The sequence below is a fragment of the Dunckerocampus dactyliophorus genome, chromosome 19 (assembly GCF_027744805.1).
Source record: "Dunckerocampus dactyliophorus isolate RoL2022-P2 chromosome 19, RoL_Ddac_1.1, whole genome shotgun sequence".
In the NCBI taxonomy this organism is placed as follows: Eukaryota; Metazoa; Chordata; class Actinopteri; order Syngnathiformes; family Syngnathidae; genus Dunckerocampus; species Dunckerocampus dactyliophorus.
In genome coordinates this window covers 9924924-9949178 of record NC_072837.1, presented here as the reverse complement: position 1 = coordinate 9949178, position 24255 = coordinate 9924924, and the positions used below count along the sequence as shown (strand labels likewise).

General features: G+C 41.1%; 2 protein-coding genes across 6 annotated transcripts in view; one reads left to right on the top strand and one right to left on the bottom strand.

The window, feature by feature from the left end:
* Positions 1 to 12321, top strand: part of snap25a (synaptosome associated protein 25a) — a 48227-nt gene extending 35906 nt beyond the window's left edge. For 3 of the 4 annotated variants that reach the window (XM_054762177.1, XM_054762179.1, XM_054762178.1), the window contains 4 exons: positions 1226 to 1343; positions 8069 to 8188; positions 9664 to 9808; positions 10796 to 12321. In XM_054762177.1, the coding sequence (XP_054618152.1) occupies positions 1226 to 1343; positions 8069 to 8188; positions 9664 to 9808; positions 10796 to 10864 (452 nt within the window). In that variant the 3' untranslated portion in view covers positions 10865 to 12321. Of the gene's footprint in view, positions 1 to 856; positions 975 to 1225; positions 1344 to 8068; positions 8189 to 9663; positions 9809 to 10795 lie in introns of all 4 variants that reach the window. The other variant, XM_054762181.1, reaches the window with a different exon arrangement.
* Positions 12322 to 12458: 137 nt separating this feature from the next.
* Positions 12459 to 23725, bottom strand: LOC129172448 (saccharopine dehydrogenase-like oxidoreductase). 2 transcript variants are annotated; one of them, XM_054762173.1, is made up of 12 exons: positions 23381 to 23725; positions 22435 to 22547; positions 22277 to 22357; positions 22058 to 22187; positions 21916 to 21965; positions 21462 to 21592; positions 20185 to 20302; positions 18177 to 18296; positions 16913 to 16969; positions 16698 to 16809; positions 15634 to 15715; positions 12459 to 14804 (listed from the first exon to the last, which is right to left on the bottom strand). In XM_054762173.1, exons 1-12 carry the CDS (start codon positions 23643 to 23645, stop codon positions 14681 to 14683), a joined length of 1383 nt encoding a protein of 460 aa, XP_054618148.1. In that variant the 5' UTR covers positions 23646 to 23725; the 3' UTR covers positions 12459 to 14680. The 2 variants fall into 2 exon arrangements, with proteins under 2 accessions (XP_054618148.1, XP_054618149.1); XM_054762174.1 differs by lacking the exon at positions 15634 to 15715.
* Between the last annotated feature and the right edge of the window lie 530 nt (positions 23726 to 24255).

Sequence of the window (24255 nt, the reverse complement as noted above, 5' to 3'; positions counted from 1 at the left end):
AGGTTGCGGAAAAAGTTATGTGACGAGAATAACGTCAAAATATTATGGGAATAAAGTCCTAAATACAAGAAAAAAATTTAGAAGAAGAAACGTGAAATAGTTGGAAATGTTAAAAAAAAAAAAAAAAAAAAAAAAGAGAAAAATAGAAAAATCAGCAATAATTTTACAACAATAAAGTCAAAATATTAAGAGAAAAAGGTATATATATATATATAAATATATATATATAAAGGTAAATAAAGGTGCGGTTTTACAAGAAAAAACATGAGGAAAAATAATTTTAACATTTTAGTAGTAAAAATTAATGGAAACATTTGTTATTTTTTTTTAAAAGTCGTAATATGAGAAACAAAACAAATTAAAGTTGCAATTTTTAGACATCTAGGTTGGGGAAACAGTTCGGAACGAGAGTCCAAATATTATGGGAATATAGTCCTAATATTACGAAAAGAAAATGTATGAAGATAATTGAAGAAGAGAGTTGAAATGTTTGGAAAATAAAAAAAAACAGCAGAAATGGGAAGCAAAGAACAAAGTTGATGCTAATAATAGGCTTTTACACCGATATTACAAAGCTGAGATGCAGTTTTTTTCATGAAATACATATTATTTCTCAGCATATCCACACGTGTTGCTTTACAAAATATCAAAGTGGCCCTTGCTTCCTTTCATTTTTCACTACGTGAGCTTGTCCCCCCACCATACACACACATACTTGTACATATACTGTACACTCCCAAGCAATGACACACATAGAATAACCCAACTGAGTGAGTTGCTACACATCATAAGTCGTATTTCTGTCAAGCAGCCAATGACATTCATTCCACTACTGTCATCCCTTTGTCCTGACCAGAGCAACTCGATCGTGTTGAAGATGGCATGAACCATATCAACCAAGACATGAAGGAAGCCGAGAAAAATTTAAAAGATTTAGGGAAATGCTGTGGGCTTTTCATATGTCCATGTAACAAGTAGGTACTGACAGCGTGCCTCAAAGGTTGTCACATATGTGGTGGCGTCCAGTTTTTTCCTCTTTTTTTAATTTTTTAATTTAATTTAATTTGTTGTTTTTGCTTTATTTCGTCACAGTGAGTGTCTGAAGTTGTTGTCTTCTCTCCTTTGTCCTCTTTATCTCTTTCTTTCCTCCTCTCTCTCTCTCTCTATCTCTCTCTCTCTTCTCGTGCTTCGTTCTGTGGGGGATAAATGACTCGCGTTTAATCAGAACAACTGGAGCGCATCGAGGAGGGAATGGACCAAATCAATAAGGACATGAAGGATGCGGAAAAGAATTTGAACGATCTAGGGAAATTCTGTGGTCTTTGCTCCTGTCCATGTAACAAGTAGGTGCTGCTTGCCTGCCTGCCTGCCTGCCTGCCATGACCGAAATATGAATTAGTCTTTCAAAAGAATTAATTGCTGGCATGATTACGGCAATCAGCTTAGCGTAGTCTGCTGTGCTCCAGCACCAGCGCCTTGCACGTGTCCATACCCACAGGAGGCCGTGATGCAGTTTGAAGACCTTCCCATACACACTCATATAAGGCTATCTCATACCTTCACAGGGCAGTTCATTAGGAACGCCCGCAGTAGCCAAATCCAAACCATTTTAAGAGCCGTTTCTGACATTTTGTCCCTTGTGTAGCTCAATAACAGCCAACACTGGCTATATAAGCAAAGACACATCTAGCGCAACGCAAGCCCAACCTCCTTGTTTAAAAAATAGGAAATCATGCAAATACAACAACAGTAATCCCTCGTTTATCGCTGTTAATTGGTCCCAGTTCCAGCCATGAGAAGTGCATTTCCACAAAGTAGGATTCCTTACTTATAAATGGAATATTTTCATAGTTAGAGCATAGAAAACCAGTCTACAACCTTCTAAATACACTTTTTAACATTATTAGAGCCCTCTAGATATAAAGTAACACCTCTATAGTCACATATTATCACCCAATATAGTTGACAGGAAAGACAGAAAATAAGCCATTTGAAACACAAATTAGCCATAACATAGCCTTACATGTTAGCATTGGGAATCACATTATCGCCAAGTACTTCCTGCGGTGGCTATTGTCTCATCGATTTAATATTAGACACCTAGTGAGCATGTAGAATACTGCATATCAACATGTACAGTATTTGAATGCGTCTTCTGAATGCCTAATATTTGTATCCTAGTTCATTTAGCCATTTTTATGCTTGAAAATGCTTAATTTAGGCCAGGAATATGTCAAATTTGGACATATTTTATAGGCATATTAGGCATAGGCATATTTTTTGGAGTAATAATAGGCCTTCACGAAACAGCAAGGAAATATTAATGAATATATTTAAAAATTTGAAGCGCAAAGTGGCGAGGGACGACTGTGCAGTATCTCTTTAATAAACATCAATGGTGCAAAAATAACAGTAATTAAAAACTGCAATTTACATTTAATTAAAGTCATTTCAGTCATTTATTGATTTGAAACCCTGAAGCATGTTGAGGTAGCGGGGGTGATTTACAATATAGCCAAACTAATATACAACAGACAAACCAGAGGACAAAAATCACCGTAAAAATATGAAAATGGTATTTTAAGCAATAAAAAAAAAAAGTAAACTAATAAAACCATTAAAATAAATGATTAATTCTTAAGAACTACTATGAGGATGAAAACTTTAATCGCAATTCACACTTGGCTCCGTTTACGATCAGACAAACACTTCAAATGACTGAAGTATCAAAAGTATTAATATTTTTATTTTACAGCATAAAGAATTGGTATCGGAAGTATCGATCCGCTCATCACTGGCGCATGCAGCAGCCTTTGGTCCAATTGGCAACTGGATCGATCTCCCCGTGCACTATCTATCCTATAATCCATGGCTCTATGAGAACCATGCCAACGTTCCACCGCCATATCGTATGTGCCGCCTTTAACGCAGGTGAAAGAGTGCGGTCCTCCACATAAGCTCCCCTCCACTCAGCCAAGGCCAAAGGTTCCCAGCAAGTGCCTCTCTCAACACCCTCGTCCCGAGTACCCTTTTCTCTGAGCCTCCACTTAGGAGTCATCTACTTGCAAGTGTAGCCATTTCTAACATTTTCACTCATTCCTACAAAGAAGAATCTGTTTCGGCAGTGATCCCAAGTGATATCATCTCCAGGAGTATCATAACCATAGCTATAAACTCAAGAATATGTAGAAGTCAATGATCCTGGCACTAGACATCCCAATCTAGGACTTTTCATCTGCATGGTCTTTTCACCGCCACACTGCTCTAACATCCACTCGATGCTCACCTTTTTGCCGGCAACTAAACCTCTTTTTTTTGGTTTGTTTTCCTTGAACACCTCGCATCCCTTTGCCACCGTCTGGGAAGCGACAGTGACATGGAATGACTGGCGAGCATGACCCTTGGAATGCTCATGCATGCTTGACAATGCAAGTCATGACAGCATTGCTGCACGTGATGATGCTACGACCATTATGCCCATGATGTTGCTGTATATGATGATAACGATGTACATGTTTGTACATTTATGCTGTGAGCCACAGTATAACGAGCGATACGAAGGCTGGGAACGTTCTCCGATGGGGGTGTTCGGGTTCGGGTTGAAAGAAAGTCTGTTTACAATGCCAAATATGTATTACAAAAGCAATGATGTTCTACATACTGAGTAGTTAACAAAGTTTTTAATCACATGGGTGGGTTCCTAAATCACACATTTCCAGACCTGTGGATTGGAAGGGACAGCCCAATTCTCTAGTTACCTCATTCATCAGCCATCACTCCCCTGGACTTCTTTCTGTGATGTTATGTGAAAGATATTGTGCATAAAACAAAGCTACGGAACATCACTGATGCCTTTGCCAACACTGAAAAGACTGTACGGCGAACAGAGCAAGAAATTTAAATAGGAGGTACAGTGGATCCCCGCATATTTGCAATTCGGCATTCGCGACCCCACAAATTTGCGGATTTTTGCTCAAAACATTCCTTTACTTGTGGGAAAACCTGCCATTTTCTCCATAATTAGGCCATTTGTGTGTCAAAGTCAACATTTTTTGAGCGTCTGAGTTACATATAGCGAGTTATATATACCGTATATTTAAAGAAGCAATATGTACTCCTCATTTTGTTAAATTGTAAAGCGACTTTAGGGACACCTTTACATTTACTATATGGACAAAAGTGAAACGTGAAGTCAGATGTCATTAATGTTGAGAGGGTCGAGCTCAAGATCTCCATTTTCGTTCATGCCAACCACTGATGGGGTTGAGGTCAGGGGTCTTTTCCCCCAACCAGACTTTGTACACGCCTGCTGGTAAAGAAACGGTTTTCACAAAACTGGAAGAACATTGTTCAAAATCTCAAAGTAAACATGAGAATTAGGATTCAGATCAGCGCTAAAGGATTCATTGCAAACCCTCCATTGATTGGACAGTTACATGTGATCAAACTCTTAAAACCAGTTGAAAAATTGCTAGAATTTGCATTTTGCACATTTGGATCTTAACGAGGTTTTAGGTACAGCTACAATATGCAAAAGCAAGAAGGGGGAGTGAGACAAAAAAAACATTTGGAACTTGTAATTTAATCTAACAAAAATTCTAGCAATTTTTCAACTGGTCTTAAGATTTTGATCAGGTCTGTATATCCACTGAAGAAACATCTTAATCTTAAATCTAAATCTGAAAAACCTGTGGACAAAGAGGGACAGGTACTGCAGCTTGAATTTAAATAATCTAATCAAACAATGCACGTTAACGCCTATGAACAATCTGTAGTCTCCTGTTCAGCGAGCATGCATGTTTAGGGAATGTGGGAGGAAGCTGGACTACCCGGAGAAACCCCACGCAAGCACGGGGAGAACATGCAACCACCAAACAGAGATGTTCCAACTGAGATACGAGGCAGACATGCTTACCGCTCCACCCAATGCTTAAGTCTTTATGTCAGTCTGACAGATACAGAAGTCAACAACAGTAAAGGAGAAGTATATCCGTCGGCAGGTTTTCTAAGGACAGCCTTTCCTGGAGAGCGCTGCACTAAATTAGCATTTATCCCGCACTGGTTGTTCAACTTTATTGTTCACTTAACTCCATTTCCCGCAGGGAACCTGCTCACATGTAGGTCAGCTATATCAGATAGTGAGTGGCCTGCTGGGGAGCTGGCTAACTAAATGCATTCAGAGATAGAGGTTGTTTTTGTCCGACGTTCAAGTCCATTACATACAAATAGCAAGTTTTCCTTCAAAGCACGATACGATTCCAACTAGCCGACTCCTGTTGTTTTTCCTAATAGCCTCAGATTCCAGCTCATGACATGCTGCTGGTGATAACTTTTGATAGATGGTATTTCACTTTAGCCACAGCATCGTCTGTACTTGCTAGATCTAATCGCATCATCTCCGTTCAATCACCGCTAAGCCGATTAGCTCTGTTTAGCATCCATTCGGGAGAGGAGGAGAGTGTATTTTGGAACAAAATGAAAAAATGGGAAAAACTGGACAGATGGGAAACAGCAAGTACAGAAAAAAAAAGTGTGTGTCAGCAGGGACTGGCAGATAAGTGAAGCCTTGCCTTGGTCCAGTTCTATTAATAAAAGTCACGTAGGAGGCTGCGTAGTCACCATCCCGCTTAGTACTTTCACATATTACTGCATGGTAACCCAGCAACTCGGGTTGGAACACTTCAAGTTTATATTTGAGACTGGTTTATTGGTACACTCGTTGGCTAGTGTGAGTACACTCAATATTTCTGAAGACAGAAAGTACTACCAAGGAACCACTGAAACGTTTCATGCTTGTTTGTAACAGCAGTCAAGCCTGAGGCCCAACTAAATGTCCAACAGTACAGTAGATCCAAACTTTTCTCGGGGGTTTACCATCCATGACCACCAGCAAATGGCATGTCAAAATTATGGCCGTGAATGCTGAGTCGCGAATGTGCGGGTATCCACTGCGGATCATAATAAATAAGGGTGTGACGGGGTGTCATAACCGCAGTTCAGTAGGTGCCCCTGTTCGTAAGGTCACAGTTCGGTTCTTTGCCAGTACAGCAAAGGAACAAAATGCATTTTGTTGAAACCGCTTTAAGGAATTTTGAAAAGGAAAAAAACCCACAAACTTCTGGCAGGTAATTTGCCAATAAATAAAAATATATAAGACTGTCTTATAAGACGTTTCTCTTCTAGAGCTGTCCTATCAAGTTTTTAAGCATGAGATGAAGCCCGCTCGAATGAGAGGCAACCTGAACAGTCCAGTTCTGATCGGTTCAATGCCCTGAGAAAATTGTTTACAAGCGTTCTTCCTAGAAAAAGTTCAACAGTAACCGCTTAGGAACAGTAGGCGTTATTTTATTGTTAGTAGATTAAAGTTCCTTATTGGCTGAAGTGGCGCATTCACAGTTCCAGCTTGTAGCCCCGTTCCCTATCTCTACTGAACAATGTCGTCACCTTATCCACTTGCCTTTGTCCATTTCATAGTTCACCAAGACGGTGAAGTGTTCCTAAAGAGGTGACTTTAACAAAGAAAGAGGGTTTCCAAACTCTGGCTTCTTCTCGGTACTACCACTAGCCATGACTTCCACTAGTTGGTTGGACAATACTTCAAAATATATTTGTTTCAATTTATTCATGACCATATTCCGTTGGGAACTCGGTACACCTCTGTACCGTATCAAATGTTCCGTACTATAAGTATAAGTTCCGTAAGTATAGACTCAGAATTTGCGACTCCGGCAAATTTTTATCTTAAAAAAACTAAACCAAACGGTCATTTATTCATACTACAGTGAACAATGGCAATTAAAGAGATGGGGTGGGCCAATCCCAAGTGCACAGAGGGGTTTGGAGGGGGAAGCGCGAGCCAAGATAAAACCCAAGCTTGTTTAGTGTCAAAAATGGACATCTCTATGGGCGTCACGGTTTTTCGCCATTCAAGGGTGGTCTATTAAAGTAACTCCTACGAATTGCGGGGATCTACTCTAATTTCAACTAATATTTGCTTTGATTTCTTCAAGACAGTTGCTGTAATAAATAAAAGAATAAAAGAGGCCCGTCCCAAACTGTCCATGCGCTTTTGAAGCAGGATATTCTATCTGGAGGAATACTTCTCACACACTTAAAAAAACACAAAAAAAAGCAGGTGAAAGAGAGCCAAAATGATTGCGCTGTATTGGGAAGACGTAAAAACCACGTGGCAACAATAAACGTTCTCCTTTAATTGCTTTGGGCTAAAATAGACGCTGAGTAATGAGTACGGCGAGGCAACGCTCACAAAGACCCGATTGCCTATCTTGTTAGCGCAGCTCTATTTGTCAGTACACTCTTCCGATCGAGACAGAGGCAGGCGTTCGTTAGCGCCGACATCGTTATCGCACGCCTCGCTGCTAATTAACGACGCCAAGCTTGTCCAAGTGTGATGGAGGAGGAAGCCGTGGTGACCTACACGAAGAGAGGGTGGTGGAGGGTGGTGTCACTTGGGGTGACAAGTCCAAGAATAGCACATGGAACGTTTGACTCTCTTGACTCCCTTCGGTTCCTTTGCTTTGTTTGTTTTTTTTCTATTTTGAATTAATTGTTGTCCCTCCTCTAACAATGTGACAGTCCTGTACACTCTATGTTGTTTGTCTCCCAAGAGCTTGTCTCCTCTCTGTTTTCTGTCACCTTGGGAGATTTGAGATTGGGGGTGGGGGGACAACAACATATCACAGGATATCACGGGATTTTGTTTTTTAAACTGCATGCTATATAATAGAAAAGTACAAGCATGTCATACAACACAAGACATAGCATCACTCGCATTGCTATTGTTTAAACTGAATGAGCCTGCACCTTCCAAACCCAATCTACCAGCCAGTCCATGCCTGCTATGCTTTGCTTGACTTAGTCTAGTCCCCGACTGGATGCATGAAATCAAGTCGTTTGATATCGATCCATATATAAATCCTCCCTCAAAGCCAAGGCTCTCTGCGTTGATTGATTTGACGAACGGGAAGCCGGCCTGATGGAGGGAAATGATGGAGTGCGCCGTCAGACTGTTGAGTAACTGTTATTCCTCGTTACCGTCGGCGGCCAGGATGAAGAGCGGAGCCAGCAAGGCCTGGGGGAACAACCAGGATGGGGTGGTGGCCAGTCAGCCAGCCCGTGTGGTGGATGAGCGTGAACAGATGGCCATCAGCGGAGGCTTCATCCGCAGGTAAGAGGGGAAGTCGCATGAAGCAACTGATGACTGGCACTGCTATTTCTAGACGATGGCACAAATTTCTATGTACCTCGAGCAGTTGCTCACACATTGCAGGGTAAAGTAACACCTCTTAGCTGACACGTGGAAGGGATGCCAGCTGAAAGTACTCTGGTAAACTTCACTCCCTGGCACATTAAGAATCGCACTAGGCATCGGATGGACTTGTTGGCACAGGGCTGGCTGGATCAGGCGGGTTACGTTACGTTGGTGCCGTGATCCGGATGAGAGTGGGGTTTAGTGGGGGTAATGGATGCCACCTGGTGCAGCTGTGCAAAAGTACATAGGTAAACCTCGTTCCCTGTCACCTGAAGAGTCACACTGGACATCAAGTTGACAGCCCAGGCTTTTGGCTCGAGGGCTAGCGCTCTCAACTCTCAATGTACGTTCCCTGGTTCGAGCCCGGGTGGAACACAGGGCAGGCTGGACCAGGTGGGTTACACATGCATACTTTAACATAAATGGTCTTGACCTTGTCAGCCACCTGTTCTGTAGTGTGCTGGGAAACATCATCTCTGCAATCCGTGCTGTCTCCTGTTTGACCATAAGCTCGTAAAGTTGTCTGGTAAGGTTTCCCAATATTGTAGTCTGTCCAATCATCGTGTCCCGTGTCCATATTCCATACTATCACCAAAGGTTTGATACCACCTCACCACAAGGTACCAGTGATGGCAACGAGAAACATTTTTGTGTGACTATCGAACCAGAAATGGAAGTTATCCTGACAAACACGATGACGTCCACTTCTAACAGTGAGTCCTTTGGTGGCTGTATACCGGTAGTCCTATCCAGGACATTCAACTTCTACCACAGGTAGGGCAGGTAGAAGAAGTAGAAGTAGTGGCAACAGGGCCTGCAGGTGCTGCAGGTGCATTCCTTTCCTGAGTGTCCCCTTCTCCATCAAATTGGTACCACCCAAGTACTGTCGAGGCCAGTTGCAATGGTCAGCAGCAACATCCCCCAGGGCCTCGGGTCTGATTCACTTTTTAGCGTTTCTTCTGCCCACCCGCAGAGTGTCATGTTGTGCACTCTGCCAGGGAGCCAGTTTGAGGGCATCCTTACTCCATGACTTAACTACAATCGGGAGACATCTGAACCGTGGCTTTGGTGAGAATGTTCAAGGACGTGGGTGGTCAGAATGTTGAGGACCTTGTGGGAGTATCGTGAGACCGATGAGCCCTCTCTCTGAGTAGTGTCGTGGAGGACTGTGACGTGGTCTCAGGATCTTGTAGTCACTTGAGGAATTTGCACCAAAGATGGCTGAATGAATGAATAAGGGTTTCAGCAGCAGTGACTGATAGTTTGGGATCAAGGCAGGTGAAGGACGGTAATTTCATTGAGGCAGGAAGGACAAAGTGGGTTGGAAAACTTTGGAGAAGTTGGGTTCAGCAACAGAGACACAGCCTTCTTGTGCTTGTTTATGTTGTCAGGGTAACAGACGATGCCCGAGAAAATGAGATGGATGAGAACCTGGAGCAGGTGGGTGGCATCATTGGAAACCTGCGCCACATGGCCCTGGACATGGGCAACGAGATCGACACCCAGAACCGCCAAATCGACAGGATCATGGAGAAGGTACAAACACCGAAGGACACTTTTTAGCCTACATTCTTAGCTTAGGAATGCATCTTAACGTTTAAGTAGAAGGAGTGCTGGCCGCACGGTGGCCTAGTGATCAAAGTGTGGAGTTTGCATGTTCTCCCTGTGCGTGCGTGGTTCTTCTCCGGGCACTCCAGCTTTCTCCTAGATTCCAAAAACGTGCACACACGCACATGCACTTCTTATGTGGGTTGTCAGGTAATCATAGCAATTTGGCAAATCTACGAGTGTTAACTATATCATTAAACGTATCTCCTATTGTAACAACAACATTACGTGCTACGGAACGAAAGGTTTACGACGATTTTTATGCCGTAATTGTGAAAAAATATATATTTTTTGTACATTCTGCTCTTTTAAACCACTATTAGTTTCAAAAAATGTAACTTTGAGAGTTACAGTCAGTCACTTTAACACCTGAATCACTCACACTGTACACCGAACACACAAAAGACATAAAATACAGTAATAAAAAGATTCAATACAAGAATTACTTACTTACCTTACTTTTATCCCTGTGCCTGTCTTGCACGCTGGAAGGGGCGTTGCAAGGGACGGAGAAACAAGTGGCAACAAAAGTGGCGAGGAGACACCTGTATAATGCATCATCTGACATCGAAACGGAGTTGAAAAGCTTGAAAAGTTGAAAATGGCAGCCAAAAAGCAGTTTTTCAGATTTAAAAATGGGAAGATTTTTTTGTGTTCTGGGGAACTAGACACCTACGTACCTTCAAACACCCTAACCAACTGCAACAGAGTAGGCGTCGTCGGGGAGGAGGCTGCGGAGTCCGAGCATGTCGGCCAAGAGAAGAAGAATGCAGATTTATGATGTATGGAACTTGATATTTAAGGAGTGTTTACTATAGTCCCCCACTGTGATCCTCGAAATGAGCAGGATAGGACCCCTTTCAAGTTTAAAAAGCGCCAAACTGACACAAATCCTCTCTTTCTTGTCCCTCATAGGCTGATTCCAACAAGACCAGGATTGACGAGGCCAACCAGAGGGCCACAAAGATGCTGGGCAGTGGCTAAGCGCGCCAGCCTGCCGAGCATCACCCCTCCCGGCATCCGGCGCTGCACGTCATCGGGCGCTGCCATGCTTTTATCATATTGACCTTCTAGGTTTGCACACATGCACATATCACCTCCCTTCCCCCATTGTAAATGTCGTTCTGTGTGTCGTCTGTCCGGCTTTTTCAAGAAGATTGTCCTGGTAAAAAGATTTCTTATACTCCGTGCATCATTCTTTCCAAAGGTTGTATATAGTGCTGAGTTAATGGCTCTCTGGCTCACCTGTGAACTTTTTATTCTGTCGATCAATATATACAAATATCATATATTATTCTATATCATATAATATATAGAAATATACAAGTACACTGCTATGGATGACAAGTATATCATAGGAATGCTGTTTGTTTTGATTCCTCCTTTTCAGTATCTCAGTATTGCTGTAGTAAAACGGTGTCATTCCATGTACGCTGCTGTCACGCTCCTTGATTTAGTGTAACGTCACGGGAAAACGGGAGAAGACTGACGGGAAAGCACGCAAAGTTAGCTGTGAAGAAGCTCGCAAACAGCACTTCCAATCAATAAAGCTCCATTTTCCTCCATGGCAATCATACTGAGTTTGCTGTTTAGACAATGTGCAACTAGATTCTCTGTAGCTGTATTAGGCATTGCATTCCAAGTGATGTGAATTGTGCGTTCTCTGCATGACAATTGGTAGATTTTAGTCTTCTAAATAAAACCTGTCTGAAAAAATATATATAAAAAATAATAACATGGCAGTAGCGACTTGACAAAAACGCATGCTCAGTATTAGGACACAGTTGTTCCATTCTTCCCTGCGAGTTTGCAATAGTGCCACTCTTTCTGTCTTGATATATTTACCGACTGTGACCATCTTGTTGTAAAATAATGCAAAAGGTGAACAAAAAAGCGAGACGAGAGACGAGGATTGGGGTTGTATTGCAAAAAAAAAAAAAAAAAAAAAGTGTTTTGTAAACGATTATGCAGTTCTTTGATGAAGATAAGTGCTGGAAGAGGAGGATGGGTTGTGTACTGTAACATAGGTTTTGGATGCTCTGAAAAAAAATAATAAAACGTTTGCAATGTAAAGCAAAGACGCATATTTCTGAGAGACCTTACTTTTATAAGAAGACTGTACCTGTAAGTTTATTCTCCCCGTGTGGTTTGTTATTGGTAAAAATAATGTTAACAACGACGACACACCCAAACAGGAAAAAAACACAAAGGGTTTTTGTTGCTTCTGTACTTTAGAGCTATGCACACCAAATCTCCAAAATGTCCCGTAGTTTAGAGTAAGGTGACCAAATACCCCAAACTGAATGACACAATAGGTTCAACTGTGAGATTGATGTCCTCAACGCATGTTCTATTCAAAGACTCCCTCTCTGTATCCTGTCAGTGTGTGAAGTGGTGGACATTTTGTAGCTAGCTGAATTGATTAAAAGTAATCAACCCTCGACGTGTCTGTCTTTATTGCTCTCATTGAAGCAGATGAACAACACTGGTATCCAATACAGTAATCCTTCGCTGCACTTCTAATTTTGCAGCTTCATTCTCCATGGTTTTTGAAAAATATATTAACAAATCACGTTGTTTCATGGTTGAATATTGGGGGAGAAAAAGAATATTTAAGCAAATTTTGCTGGATAAGTTAAGTAAAGTACAAATATGAGTCATTCAGAAGACACAATCAAAGACGTGATGACATGTAGTATTCTATACTACTCACTAGGTGCGAGTAATGTTACTGCAATGATCAGGGAGAAACATAGGCACCAGACTTGATAGCTGGAACATCCCCTACTGAGTCTTATTTATGTCTTATTTTCTCTTATTATGTCTACTATATTGAGTAATTTGAATGTAAAGGTGACTATAGGGGTGTTATTTAATGTTTAGAGAGCTCTAATAATGTTAAAAAGCATATTTAGAAGGTCATAAAGAGGTTTTCTATGTTCTAACGCTGAAAATATTGTATTTACAAATAAGGAATCCTACTTGGCAGATTCACTAATCACAGTCGGGCCTGAAACAAATGAACCACGATAAACGAGGGATTACTGTATCATACATAGATGGTCGATATTGGCTTTCTTACCAATATTTTCCAGCATTTCATTACATATACCGATACTGGCAGCAGCTCTCGCTTCAAACTAATGTAATATATCAACCGAGTCAAACCATTCGAACGCCACAACATCCAGCTCACTCAAAACATTAAGGCCACATGTTTTCAACAGTTTTCCCAGAATTCCACATTTTCCAGCACAAAATTCCCATGGCAATGACTGGCATTTTAGCACACTTCTCTACACATTTAAACAATTCCGGCATCAAAACATGAAGGCTAACATTTTGGTTGTACAACATGGAAGCACTATACTTGGGCAGTTTCAATCAGTCAGTAGTAACAGTTAAAAAGGGGGATGTTGATATCTAGGAGGAGAGCATGGATATCGGCACAGCGACAATGGAGCATTGTGTGTGCAGACACAGGCTGGAAGGGTGGGGCACCACTGCAATCTCTCACCCTCACACCTACACTGCACGTCAAGCTGACATGTTCTGTCGGCACAGCCAGTGTTTGGACCGTGTTTATGGCGTTATTGTGCTGTGGTGACAGCTGGGGAACGGGAAGCAGATAAAACAGTGGGGCGGGGTGGGGTGGGGGACTCACAACCTGAAGCAAGATGACCAGGAAATTGTCTTTTTATTCTTTAATGACCGCCGCCTTAAAGTAGAAGCCTGGTGAGTGTTTCACTGTGAATCCACACCCTTCTGCCGCATCCTCCGAGGCATGAAATGACCTCTACAGTCACGTCAGGATGTGCAGGGTCATTATTCGTCAAGTGGGTGCATTTAAGGCTAAAACCTGACATCTGCTGGCAGCGACGATGTAATACAACTGATGACTTCCAGCAGGAGTGTCCAAACTTTGTTCAAGGAAGGCGGCACACAGAAAAATTGGAAGGTTGGGGGGTACACATTTTTGCTAAAAACAAATCCATTGTCGGTCGATATATGTTTTACCAAAACATTCAAAAAATGCTGGTATCCACAACTCACACTTTATGTTTCAGAATACTTTTCTTTCTAGTGTTCTCACATTATTAACTGAAAACCTGAATGAAAAGCAGGCTTGTGTGCACCTCATGTGGTCGTGGGGGGCTACCTGGTGCCCGTGGGCATTGTGTTGGTGACCCCTGCCCTAGAGAGTAAAAAAACAGAACCGTCTCTATTAATGGGCATGGCAAATTAAACAAACAAAATAATAATAATACAGCAATAATACTAATAACTAAGTGTGAGGGAAATAAGGTATGTGACACAACACATTTTTTATTCATGAAAATATATCAAAGTAAAATACGTACATCCACAATGAATCCCTAAAGCGGTCCTTTGCTGCTCATTTCACTGGCTTACAAAATGATTTTGGGTCCTTCATTCTTTTAATAAACTACTCCATAAATATCAAGTTGTGTACATAGTAAATCTGCATCCTTCTCTTGGTTAACATGCTCGGATTCTGCAGCCTCCTCCCCCGACCGCGCCTCCTCCGTTGCTATTTGTCTGGTATTAAACATGCGCATAAGTCTGAAAAGTTCTAAGACAATTATTTATTCTAATGTCTTCAATTGGCACCGTACAGTGCAGCATTACTTACTTGCTATTGCAGTCATCAATATTTTAGTTTTTTTAGCAGAATCTTTTTTTTTTTTTTGAAGTAGAAATGCAAAATCAGCATTTTTTCCCCCTCTCACACACACACACACACACACACACACACACACAAAAGCTATGGTGTGACCTTTACAGTGACTCATGTTGAGGTGGTTCCTGGTAGTTTCTCACAGAGAACTTGAAGCCGTGGTTATGAAGGCGATCGATGAGACTGGTGTTGTAAAAGGCGCTTCCTGGTGTGTAAACTCCTCCCCTGTCAAAATCCAGAGAGTGTGGGGGGGGAGATGGAAGAGAACACGTGAGGATACACTCACAGTCGTCCCTCGAACATCACGTGCTCACTCTCTTACGTTTTTTTTTTTAAATGTATTAATAAATGATCGCTGCGATGTGGTTGCCCCCTATCATTTGTCCAAAAAATTTATATTTAAGGAAATGTTACTAAATTAAGCATTTTCAAGCATAAAAATGTTCTAAATGAACTAAAATATAAATACACTTAAAGGCAATACAAGACGTTGATGAACTGTACTACTACTAACCAGACTTGATTGTCAACGACAGACTTTTATCATTATTTTTTCACAAAAGGCACAGTAACAACAATACTAATACTACTACTACTACTACTACTACTACTAATAATAATAATAATAATAATAATAATAATAGTTATCACCACCATTACCATAATAACACGGGGTACTGTTGTGGCCATACTCACGCTAAAATGCAACTCTGAATCCCCAACGTCACTTCCTGTCCACATTATTGAAACGCGCACGAGCACGAGTCTTACCTATGTCCTAAATGGCTTATTTGACCTGATTATATCTACTATCTTGGGTAATAGGAGTGTAAAGATGACTATAGGGGTGTTATTTCATGTCTAGAGGGCTCTAATAATGGTAAAAGTTGTATTTAGACAGTCATAAACAGGTTTTCTATGTTCCAGCTTCAAAAATATTCAGTTTATTAATATTGAATCGTACCTTGTGGAAATTCAATTATTGCGGTCCGGTCTGGAACCAATTAACCGGGATAAACAGGGGATTACTGTACGGCTTTTAGGCTTCACTGACCTCCTGGGAAGAGAGTGTCTTTCTTTCAGCAGAGTTACTGCTGCTTGGACCATAGCGCTCACTGTAGCCACATAACCAGGCTCTGGAAACATTTTACAAAAAAAAAAAGCAATTTCAAAGACTTGGAAACATTATTGCCAAGAGAACTTACATTGGAATTACTCAAGACTCATACAATACTCACATAGGAAACGGAAATTCATTCAATCAAAAGTTTGGACGCACTTTGTCATTCAATAGTATGAGGAAGTGTGTCCAAACTTGAGACCGGTCGTGTCCTTTGCAAGTTCCATCCATCCATCCATCCATCCATCCATCCCCTATGCCGCTTGTCCTCACTAGGGTTGCGGGAATGCTGGAGCCTATCCCAGCTGACTTCGGGCGAGAGGCGGGGGACACCCTGGACTGGTCGCCAGCCAATCGCAGGGAACATATAGACAAACAACCATTCACACTCACATTCATACCTATGGACAATTTAGAGTCTCCAATTAAGCTAACATGCATGTTTTTGGAATGTGGGAGGAAAACCGGAGTACCCGGAGAAAACCCACGCACGCACGGGGAGAACATGCAAACTCCACACAGAAATGCCCAACGAAGATTCAAACCCAGGTCTTCTACATCTCCTGGCTGTGTGGCCAACACGCTAACCACTAGGCCACCGTGCGCCCCCTTTGCAAGTTTTATGCAATATTTTATTTTATTATATTATTGTGTTAAATTAGCTGTATTTTGTAACTAGATAAAAATATGCAGCATCAGATTCATGTTTGTGCCTGACACACTATGCGGTTACCCAATATCCCCTACACAAAAAAAAAGTAAAACAATACTATTTTATACTCATTTATAACCCGCAAAGCATACTAGGAAGCCCACACACACTCTTCCCCAACAGAAATCTACCCAGCATACCATGTGTTTTTTTTCTCCATTTTCCATTTTTATGGACCTCTCAATTGCTCGCGTTTTTTCCGCCATACGCGAGGTGTCTGAGAACTCGATTTACATTCGCCTTTCACTAATTTAACTGCATCTACATATGAGCACTGCACTCTAACCTGCTCCCAAGACCTGAGTGCAGATCTTGGCGTTGGGTTGTCCTTGTGAAGGGTCTGTACCCTCCGAGTATCCCTCACCGAAAAACACAATGCTGAAGCAGGTGTCTTCGATCTGTGAGAAGATGGGACATGGACTAGAAGCAATTCAACTGGACCAAAGGGGAGCAGACTGGGTAGATACAGCAGACAGAGTTTGATAGAATAGATTCTCTTACCTGTTTCATCGTTGGACCAGCCTTGCTGAATAAGCCAAAGGAAAAAAACCTTGGAAACTTAAAAAAAAAAAAAAAAAAAGACAAACTTTAATCATCAGCATATATAAATCCCATTTATATCGGCATTCCCTCCCTCGCATATTCCTGGATCTCTTTTCTCTGCTTTAAATTGTAAATAATTATAGGCTTTTTTTTTAATGGTAACTTAAATAGAAAGTGGTTTGATGGTGCTATATGCAGGGAAGTCAACATCTTCCATGATGATGATACTTTAACAAGTCGTGATATTTTGTAATTACAATAATATATGCCTGGAATTGTTTTTTGATGTGTAAAACTGAATCGAAAATGTGTTTTAAAGCTGTGAGAGGCATATTACAGGGTCCAGAGTATCAAAACGAGGCATTTTTAGGGCTTTTTATGAGTGCGTCCATTATTTGGGTTTTTCCGCAGGTGTACAGTACAGACTGGAAACTTTGAAGAAATTTTATGAGTACTGCGGGGCAATAAAAATCAAGCTGTGGGCCGCAAATGGCCCCATACCGCACTGTAAACACCAGGGTTGTAATCTCTTTGTGACAGACCATTTGATTCACATCTAGATACACAGGTTTCAATATGATTAAAAAATGATATATTTTAAAAACAGAATGATTCAAAACGATTCGATTCTACAGATGTCGACATTCATCTTACATCATAAAATGAAGCCAATTCTATAAGAGAGACATTCTTAAAAGTATTTTCAAATGTGTAAAAGAGCACATCATATGCCCAAGCATGCTGTAAGGCAGGTGTCCCCAACCGGGGGGGTATGTGTACCCCTATTGGGACGAAGGGAAAATTGTAGGGTGTTTGAGTGGGTACTCATGATATGAGAAAAAGGCTCGGGGGTACACAACACAAGGTATTTTTAGGGCTTTTTTATGGGTGCTTCCACTTTAGACTCTATTAAACTCTATTACCACCAATACAGTTTAGTGAGTGTTATTGGAGCTGAAACAGTCGTTTATTATTGCAGATTAAAATGCATTTGCAATAGAAATGCAATATAGTTTATTGTGTGCAGAGTACTACAAATGTGTACATGTTGGCAGGTCTGCAGAATGTCCAGGTGAGAATTGTGAATGCTGTGTCAGCTGTGTTAAGTGTGATAACATGGCAGCCTGTATGTTGCTAAAGGAAGACTAGCTTGACAAAATGTGTTCTTCCCTTTACTCTCATCTGTCACCAAAAATTCCAAAAAAAGGAACAATGTAAGTACCATGGTAAGGAGCTTCCTGCCCAGGCTGAACTTGACCATGATCCAGAAGAGCAGTCCACCACAGACGAGCTTGACAACCGAGAGGAGGCCCCCAACACCGACATATGCACAATACTGGATCTGCGGATGGAGGGGGCGATTGGAAGAACGTGAAAGGGGAAATTTACGTGTAAAAGGGGGCGGTTATGAGCTATGGTCCCATATGTTCTAGCACGGGGATTCTCAGCTGGTGGGACCCCCAAAAGTGGGTCGCGGATCCATTTACAGAGAAAAACAGATGTATAAGCCTCACCGGACTATAAGCCACACATGTCCACATCCTAAAAAGACATACTGTGGCCCGCACGAGTCTGTGATGACCAGGTAGCTCTTTATTTGAAAGGAAACAATCATGAGCTAGGAGAAAACTCACAACGACCTTATCGCAAATGGCAAGAGGTCATTACCAGGATTTCCCCTAGGATTTTTATAAAGATGTGGTGGTGGGTTACATGGGAGGGCAGACTGCCGCCGCTGTGTCTTCAATATATCATAAATGACAAATGGCAATGTTTTATGACTTATTAATTTATTTTTGGTTTATTATGTACCTTTTTTCAACAACTAGCAGAACATGAACCGAGAACATTGCCAAACGGTCAATTTAATGGCAAGGTTGCTGAGAGCACTGCCAACATTTCAATTGCACCGTATTTACAAAACACATCTCCACTCATTTGTCACTAAATACAGGTGTCATGTTTGAATAAAACACTTATAAAAATACTAAGAGGTGATACAAATATTCTTTGGTGAACTACTCAACATCAGCCGGTGAGCTATTGCTATCTTACAACTACCTGTTGGAGACCCCGGTGGTAGCAACACTGTCTAAAGCTGTACACACGACGTGTTGCACAACTTCGACACACAACTATTGTTTTGAAAGAGTTACCGTTTCTTCACTGACTCGTGAGAGGCACTGTTAAAACGATTACTAGTAGTTCTGAAGTATTGGAGATGTCATGAGATTAGAAACATGGTCATAAATTAGCCGTACCGCTGTATAAGCCGCAGGGTTCCAAGTTTAAGAAAAACGTAGCGGCTTATACACCGGAAATTATGGTACATTCAAATATGGAATATACGTAGATACAATCAATGTCTGACTTGTGTTTTTCCTTATTTTGAAGTAAAATTGAGCAACGTTTTAGTCATTTTTCTCTTTGGTATATATCCATTGGACAGTTAGAAGTAAAATATCTGATTTAGTGGTCTTATTTATGCATTTTTCATATTTAATTTGATGCAGTTTGATGCAGTTTAATTTGATGCATGCAGTTATGTTCCTTAAAAAATATTTCCTGAATAAAATGCCTTCGAAATTCACTCTGGACATGTAATTACGTGTTTTAATGTTTCAAAAGATTAGAAAAAAACATTTGTTTGGTTTGACTTATTAACAGTATTTAAAAAAAAAATTACAACATTAATAATAAATTAAATAAAAATAAAAAAGTGGGTTGCGACTTAATGACCACTGGAAAATGTGGTCCCTGTGTCAGACCATCTGAGAACCCCTGGTCTAGCAGACAGAATTCCTGGTTTTCGCCCCGGAGGGGAAGGTGTTTCTGTACAAATCCAACATAGAAAGTGGTATCTTGACGGTGTGGGCTGGTGCAGACATATCAGCTTCTTCTAAATCTTCCCTTTCCTAAGGCATGTTGGAGCAGAGGGAGACGCTTCATAATATTATTAGAACAAGGCATGCCAAATTATTGATTAGATGGAAATGTGTAGTTTCCGCCCCTCGGGCTTAGCACGCATAATGAATGATATGATGAGAAGAAAAAAAAAATCACATTAAATAATAGAGGTTGGCGTGATAATAACCTTTGGCAAATAGTTTGGGGGTTTTGTATTGGTCTTGGAAAAGTGATAGTTTACTGTTATATTAACAGCAACAAGAATCAGGATACACAACCTTTATAATACAAACAACTAAAAACTAACTGGGTTGAGTACTTACTGGTGAACGATGTTCCTCCTCGAAAAGGAAACGCTGTGTTCTCTTGACTACGGAGGGGTCTGAACCCATAAATGGGATGGCATACTGCATAATCTCCTTGCTGAAAAACACAGAACCTCTACACACACACACATGTGAGAAAATAATCAATTAAATAAATGAATAATTAATTGGTAGAACTTTTAAAATAACATTAACATTTCAGTTCCAGTGTTTCCCATACATTCATTTGTGCCAGATTGCCATAAATAGATTTGGCGCTACCCGTTTGCCCTCTCTCACAAAACACTATAATGTCTCCGTACCATAGATGGCATCACAACTGTGCTTTTTTTTTCTTCTTCTTTCCCCTTCTTCCCCTTGTGCTTCCTAACACACCTCATACGCACCTGGTCTGCCAGGGAATAAGAAGACGTTGCAGGAGGGATCAGTGTCGTGCCAACTTTAGCGAGTATTCAGACCCCTCATTCTGTTTTTCAAAGTAGCAACTGGCGACAAATCTAGCAACTTTTTCGGGTCTTACTTAGCACTTTTTGACACTAATGTATGAGTCACTGGTTCTGCTGTGGGACCCCTCCCCACATCTAAAAGTACTCACAGTTGGCTCAGTCTTGTTTCCGACATTGAAAAAACACAAAAAGAAGCGAGAGAAGTTCATTCGCATTTCCAAACATTTTTTTTTCTTTAAATGTTTTTTCCCTCGCTTTTTGTCTTGTCCATAAAAATTACATACACATGCCACATGTCATGGCCAATTATGCAAATTAGACGATGACCCCATCTAACCCCTCAGATACATTTAGCGCTATCTTTTACCAAAAAAAAAAGAAACTTTTGGGCGTTACTTGTTCGCCCTCGCTGATGAACACATTATTAATGGGACTGTCTGTGTTGCTTGACGTTCCAACTTCGTAGATGGCTTCTTCACACACCTCATACGCAGCAAGGGAATTTAGCGTTGCCAGCTTTGCGGCTCAAAAGAGCGACTAGCGACAAATCTAGCAACTTTTTCTGGTCTTATTGGACACTACCATGAAAAAACCTATCACTCTTGGGGTTCTGCTGTGGCACCCTCCACAGTCGGGGCCAATTATGCCAATTAAAGGACGACATCCGCTCCCCAAGACCCAATACCACTGACAGACTGCAGTCCTTCGAGAAACACTACAATACATACGGTACATAATATAAGCATCTGCTAAACAGCTAATGAAAATAATACATTTTCAGTGTTTCCCCTGCCATTATAGTCCCAAATGGCAGGGTTATAACCTTACCTCGGGCGGACTTTGCTTCCCACCACAGGCAGCGGCTTGTAGCCAAACTTCCGCCGCAGCTGGCGAAGGGAGCTACTGTCAGCAAAGCCGTGCACGGCTGACTGCCACGTGGCAACATGGCCGCATGTGCCCTAAAAGGGTTTACACACAACACCTTCACTTCTTTGGTGAGTCAAAGACTTATTTACATTCCATCTGAAATCAAACAACATTTCCTCTCTGGTCACGCAAATTAAATACTACAAAGATTTGATCTTTATCTTCTAGTTTTGTCATTGAGATTGATTCTCTCGGACGCTTTTTTTGTAATATTTATTGAATAGAACTCACTAAATTGCTGTCAGGACATATGCATTACAGTGCAACACATGGCTACTCCATGCAACGACACCAATTAAATCCAACATAAACTTTACTTTTAATGCACTAGTAAGGGTAATTTGCCACAGATTACCTGAGGCCCGCTGCTGATAGTCAGGAAGCTCTCCACTGCAGTCAGTGTCCCTGAAATAATATGCAACAAAAGCAAAGACAATCTCTGTCAGGATCTTACAACATACTGTATATCATTTTGTTCACATAAACATAAGTCTGACCTTTAAAGTGTGTGTGAGTGTAGATAATGCCCAGGTCTGCAGGTATGGAGTCAAAGCCACAGCTGCCAATCACATAGACTCCTCTGTCCAAGGCCTTAGCGTGGTACTGCAGCTGCATGCACTCCAGGAACTGCCAACGCCAACACACACACACACACAAAAGTGTTTCCCATACATTCATTTATTCGTGGCGAGTTGAAAATGTTGAAAATGAAAAACCTGGGGCTCTCCACAGATGTCGATATAGTGAGCTCCGTTCTCCACACATGCGGCGACCACCGGCTCGCCATAAAACCTGTACTGTAACGTCAGTTTTAATGGTGAAGTCAATCTTTCTTTGAATCAATACATCGATAACAGTAGCATAAAACACTTACTGGACCAACACAGTTGAGAACAACCAGACCCTGTTGGCACATGATGGCCAGAGATTCTTTATTGGACACGTCTGCTATGATGATATCAATATCCGTCCTCAACTCTGGCATAGCTGAAAAATGGAAGTAATCTTTATTATAAGAATTATTGTTGATAATACTGCAATATATGACTATCAATAGAAGGCGAGTGGTCATTTGGCACACTCACTATTATTTGAGGAACAACCCTAATGTCTGTCAGTGGACATACACACATGGGATGCAGGGCTCAGGACTAAATGGTCGCATTTTGCGACTAAAATGTAAGACATTGTAACTAAATTTTTAATCTACTCACGCATACAGTATGTGACCAGATAAAGGTAAGTGACAAGGGAGGCACTTTGTCCCTTATTATTGTGAGAATGAATAGTTTGTAAAATGTTACAGTCTCAGCCTGTCTATGCCAGTGTGTATGATCACTCACATTTGAAATTGCATTCAATTGACTTTTCTGCCATCTTTGTTTACACATTTTGCCTGGCACTCACTTTCTTCTGTCTCTCAGGCGGCAGCTAGCTAGCCTCTGGTCCACAGAACCAAATGCAAATGTAACTTTTTTTCAATGTTTATTTACCACGGTGACATTTTGTTTGAAAAACAAGCAATGCGGTTTGTTCGGAGCTCGTTTTTGCCCCACTTTTAACACTTAACAAACTTGTTCTCTGTCTTCCTCTCTCCGCTGTTTTTTCTCATTTTTGCACACTCAACATTTGAGGCGTGTTAAGTGTAACTTCCGGGTACTGTCGAAGCACTGCATTTTGCTCTACTTCTCATTGTGAAGGCACGTATGCACTCAAAATGCTAAGCGTAAGGCTGTGTTCCAAATCGCGCACTTCCACACTTACACTTGGCATTTTAAGTGCATACGTGCGTTCTCTCTTACACAGACACACCTACATACCCAGCCTGTCAGCCGCCTGCTTTAACACTCCCTCCAGACGGGGTCGGCTTCTACCGGCCACTGCCCATGTTAAATGGTCATTTCCAGTACTTTCTGCCGCGTACCGGGCCACTTCTTCAGCAACAAACTTGCCGGTGAAGCCCGAAGCACCGAAAATAATAATGTGGTACGGTCTGTCGGATGTCACCGCTTCCATTGTTTGTGGTACACTTCCAAAGTCGTTCCGGGTAACGTTATTTCCGGTTATGTCATTTGGCCCCCTCATTTATTTTTATGTAACTTATTCCACTAGTTTTACTGTCATGCAATGTCAGCTTTTATGTCATTGAGCTCAGGCCTCTGCTTCTTTGGTTCCTGTAGGCGATTGGCAAATAGCTATTAAATGAATTACCGCCACCTACTGGACTTGTGATTATGCAGAACAATTGACCTGCCGGTGTTATGTCATAAGTGTTCCGTCCTTTACCGGTGACGTCACAGTAGTTCCGCTTTATAAAAATACAGACAATACGTCTTCATAGTATTATGAAGACAACCTATGAATAAAGCGAAATGTGCTTTAAAAAGATGCTGATAAATTTAAATAAACACGTAATTCACAATGGAGGTTTAAATGCATCAAACATTATTACACACTGATCTCTAGTGGCCAATATGTGTATGACCTGTTTTCATTTTTATGTAATTCATATTTCTCAAACAAGACATACAAATTTAAAAGTACAGCCAATATGTGTATGACCTGTTTTCATTTTTATATAATTCATATTTCTCAAACAAGACATACAAATTTAAAAGTACAATCTCAATGTATCATTTTTTTTAGAAGTAACATTGCATTTATTCATTTCCATGATGATTGTTTTACCCAATGC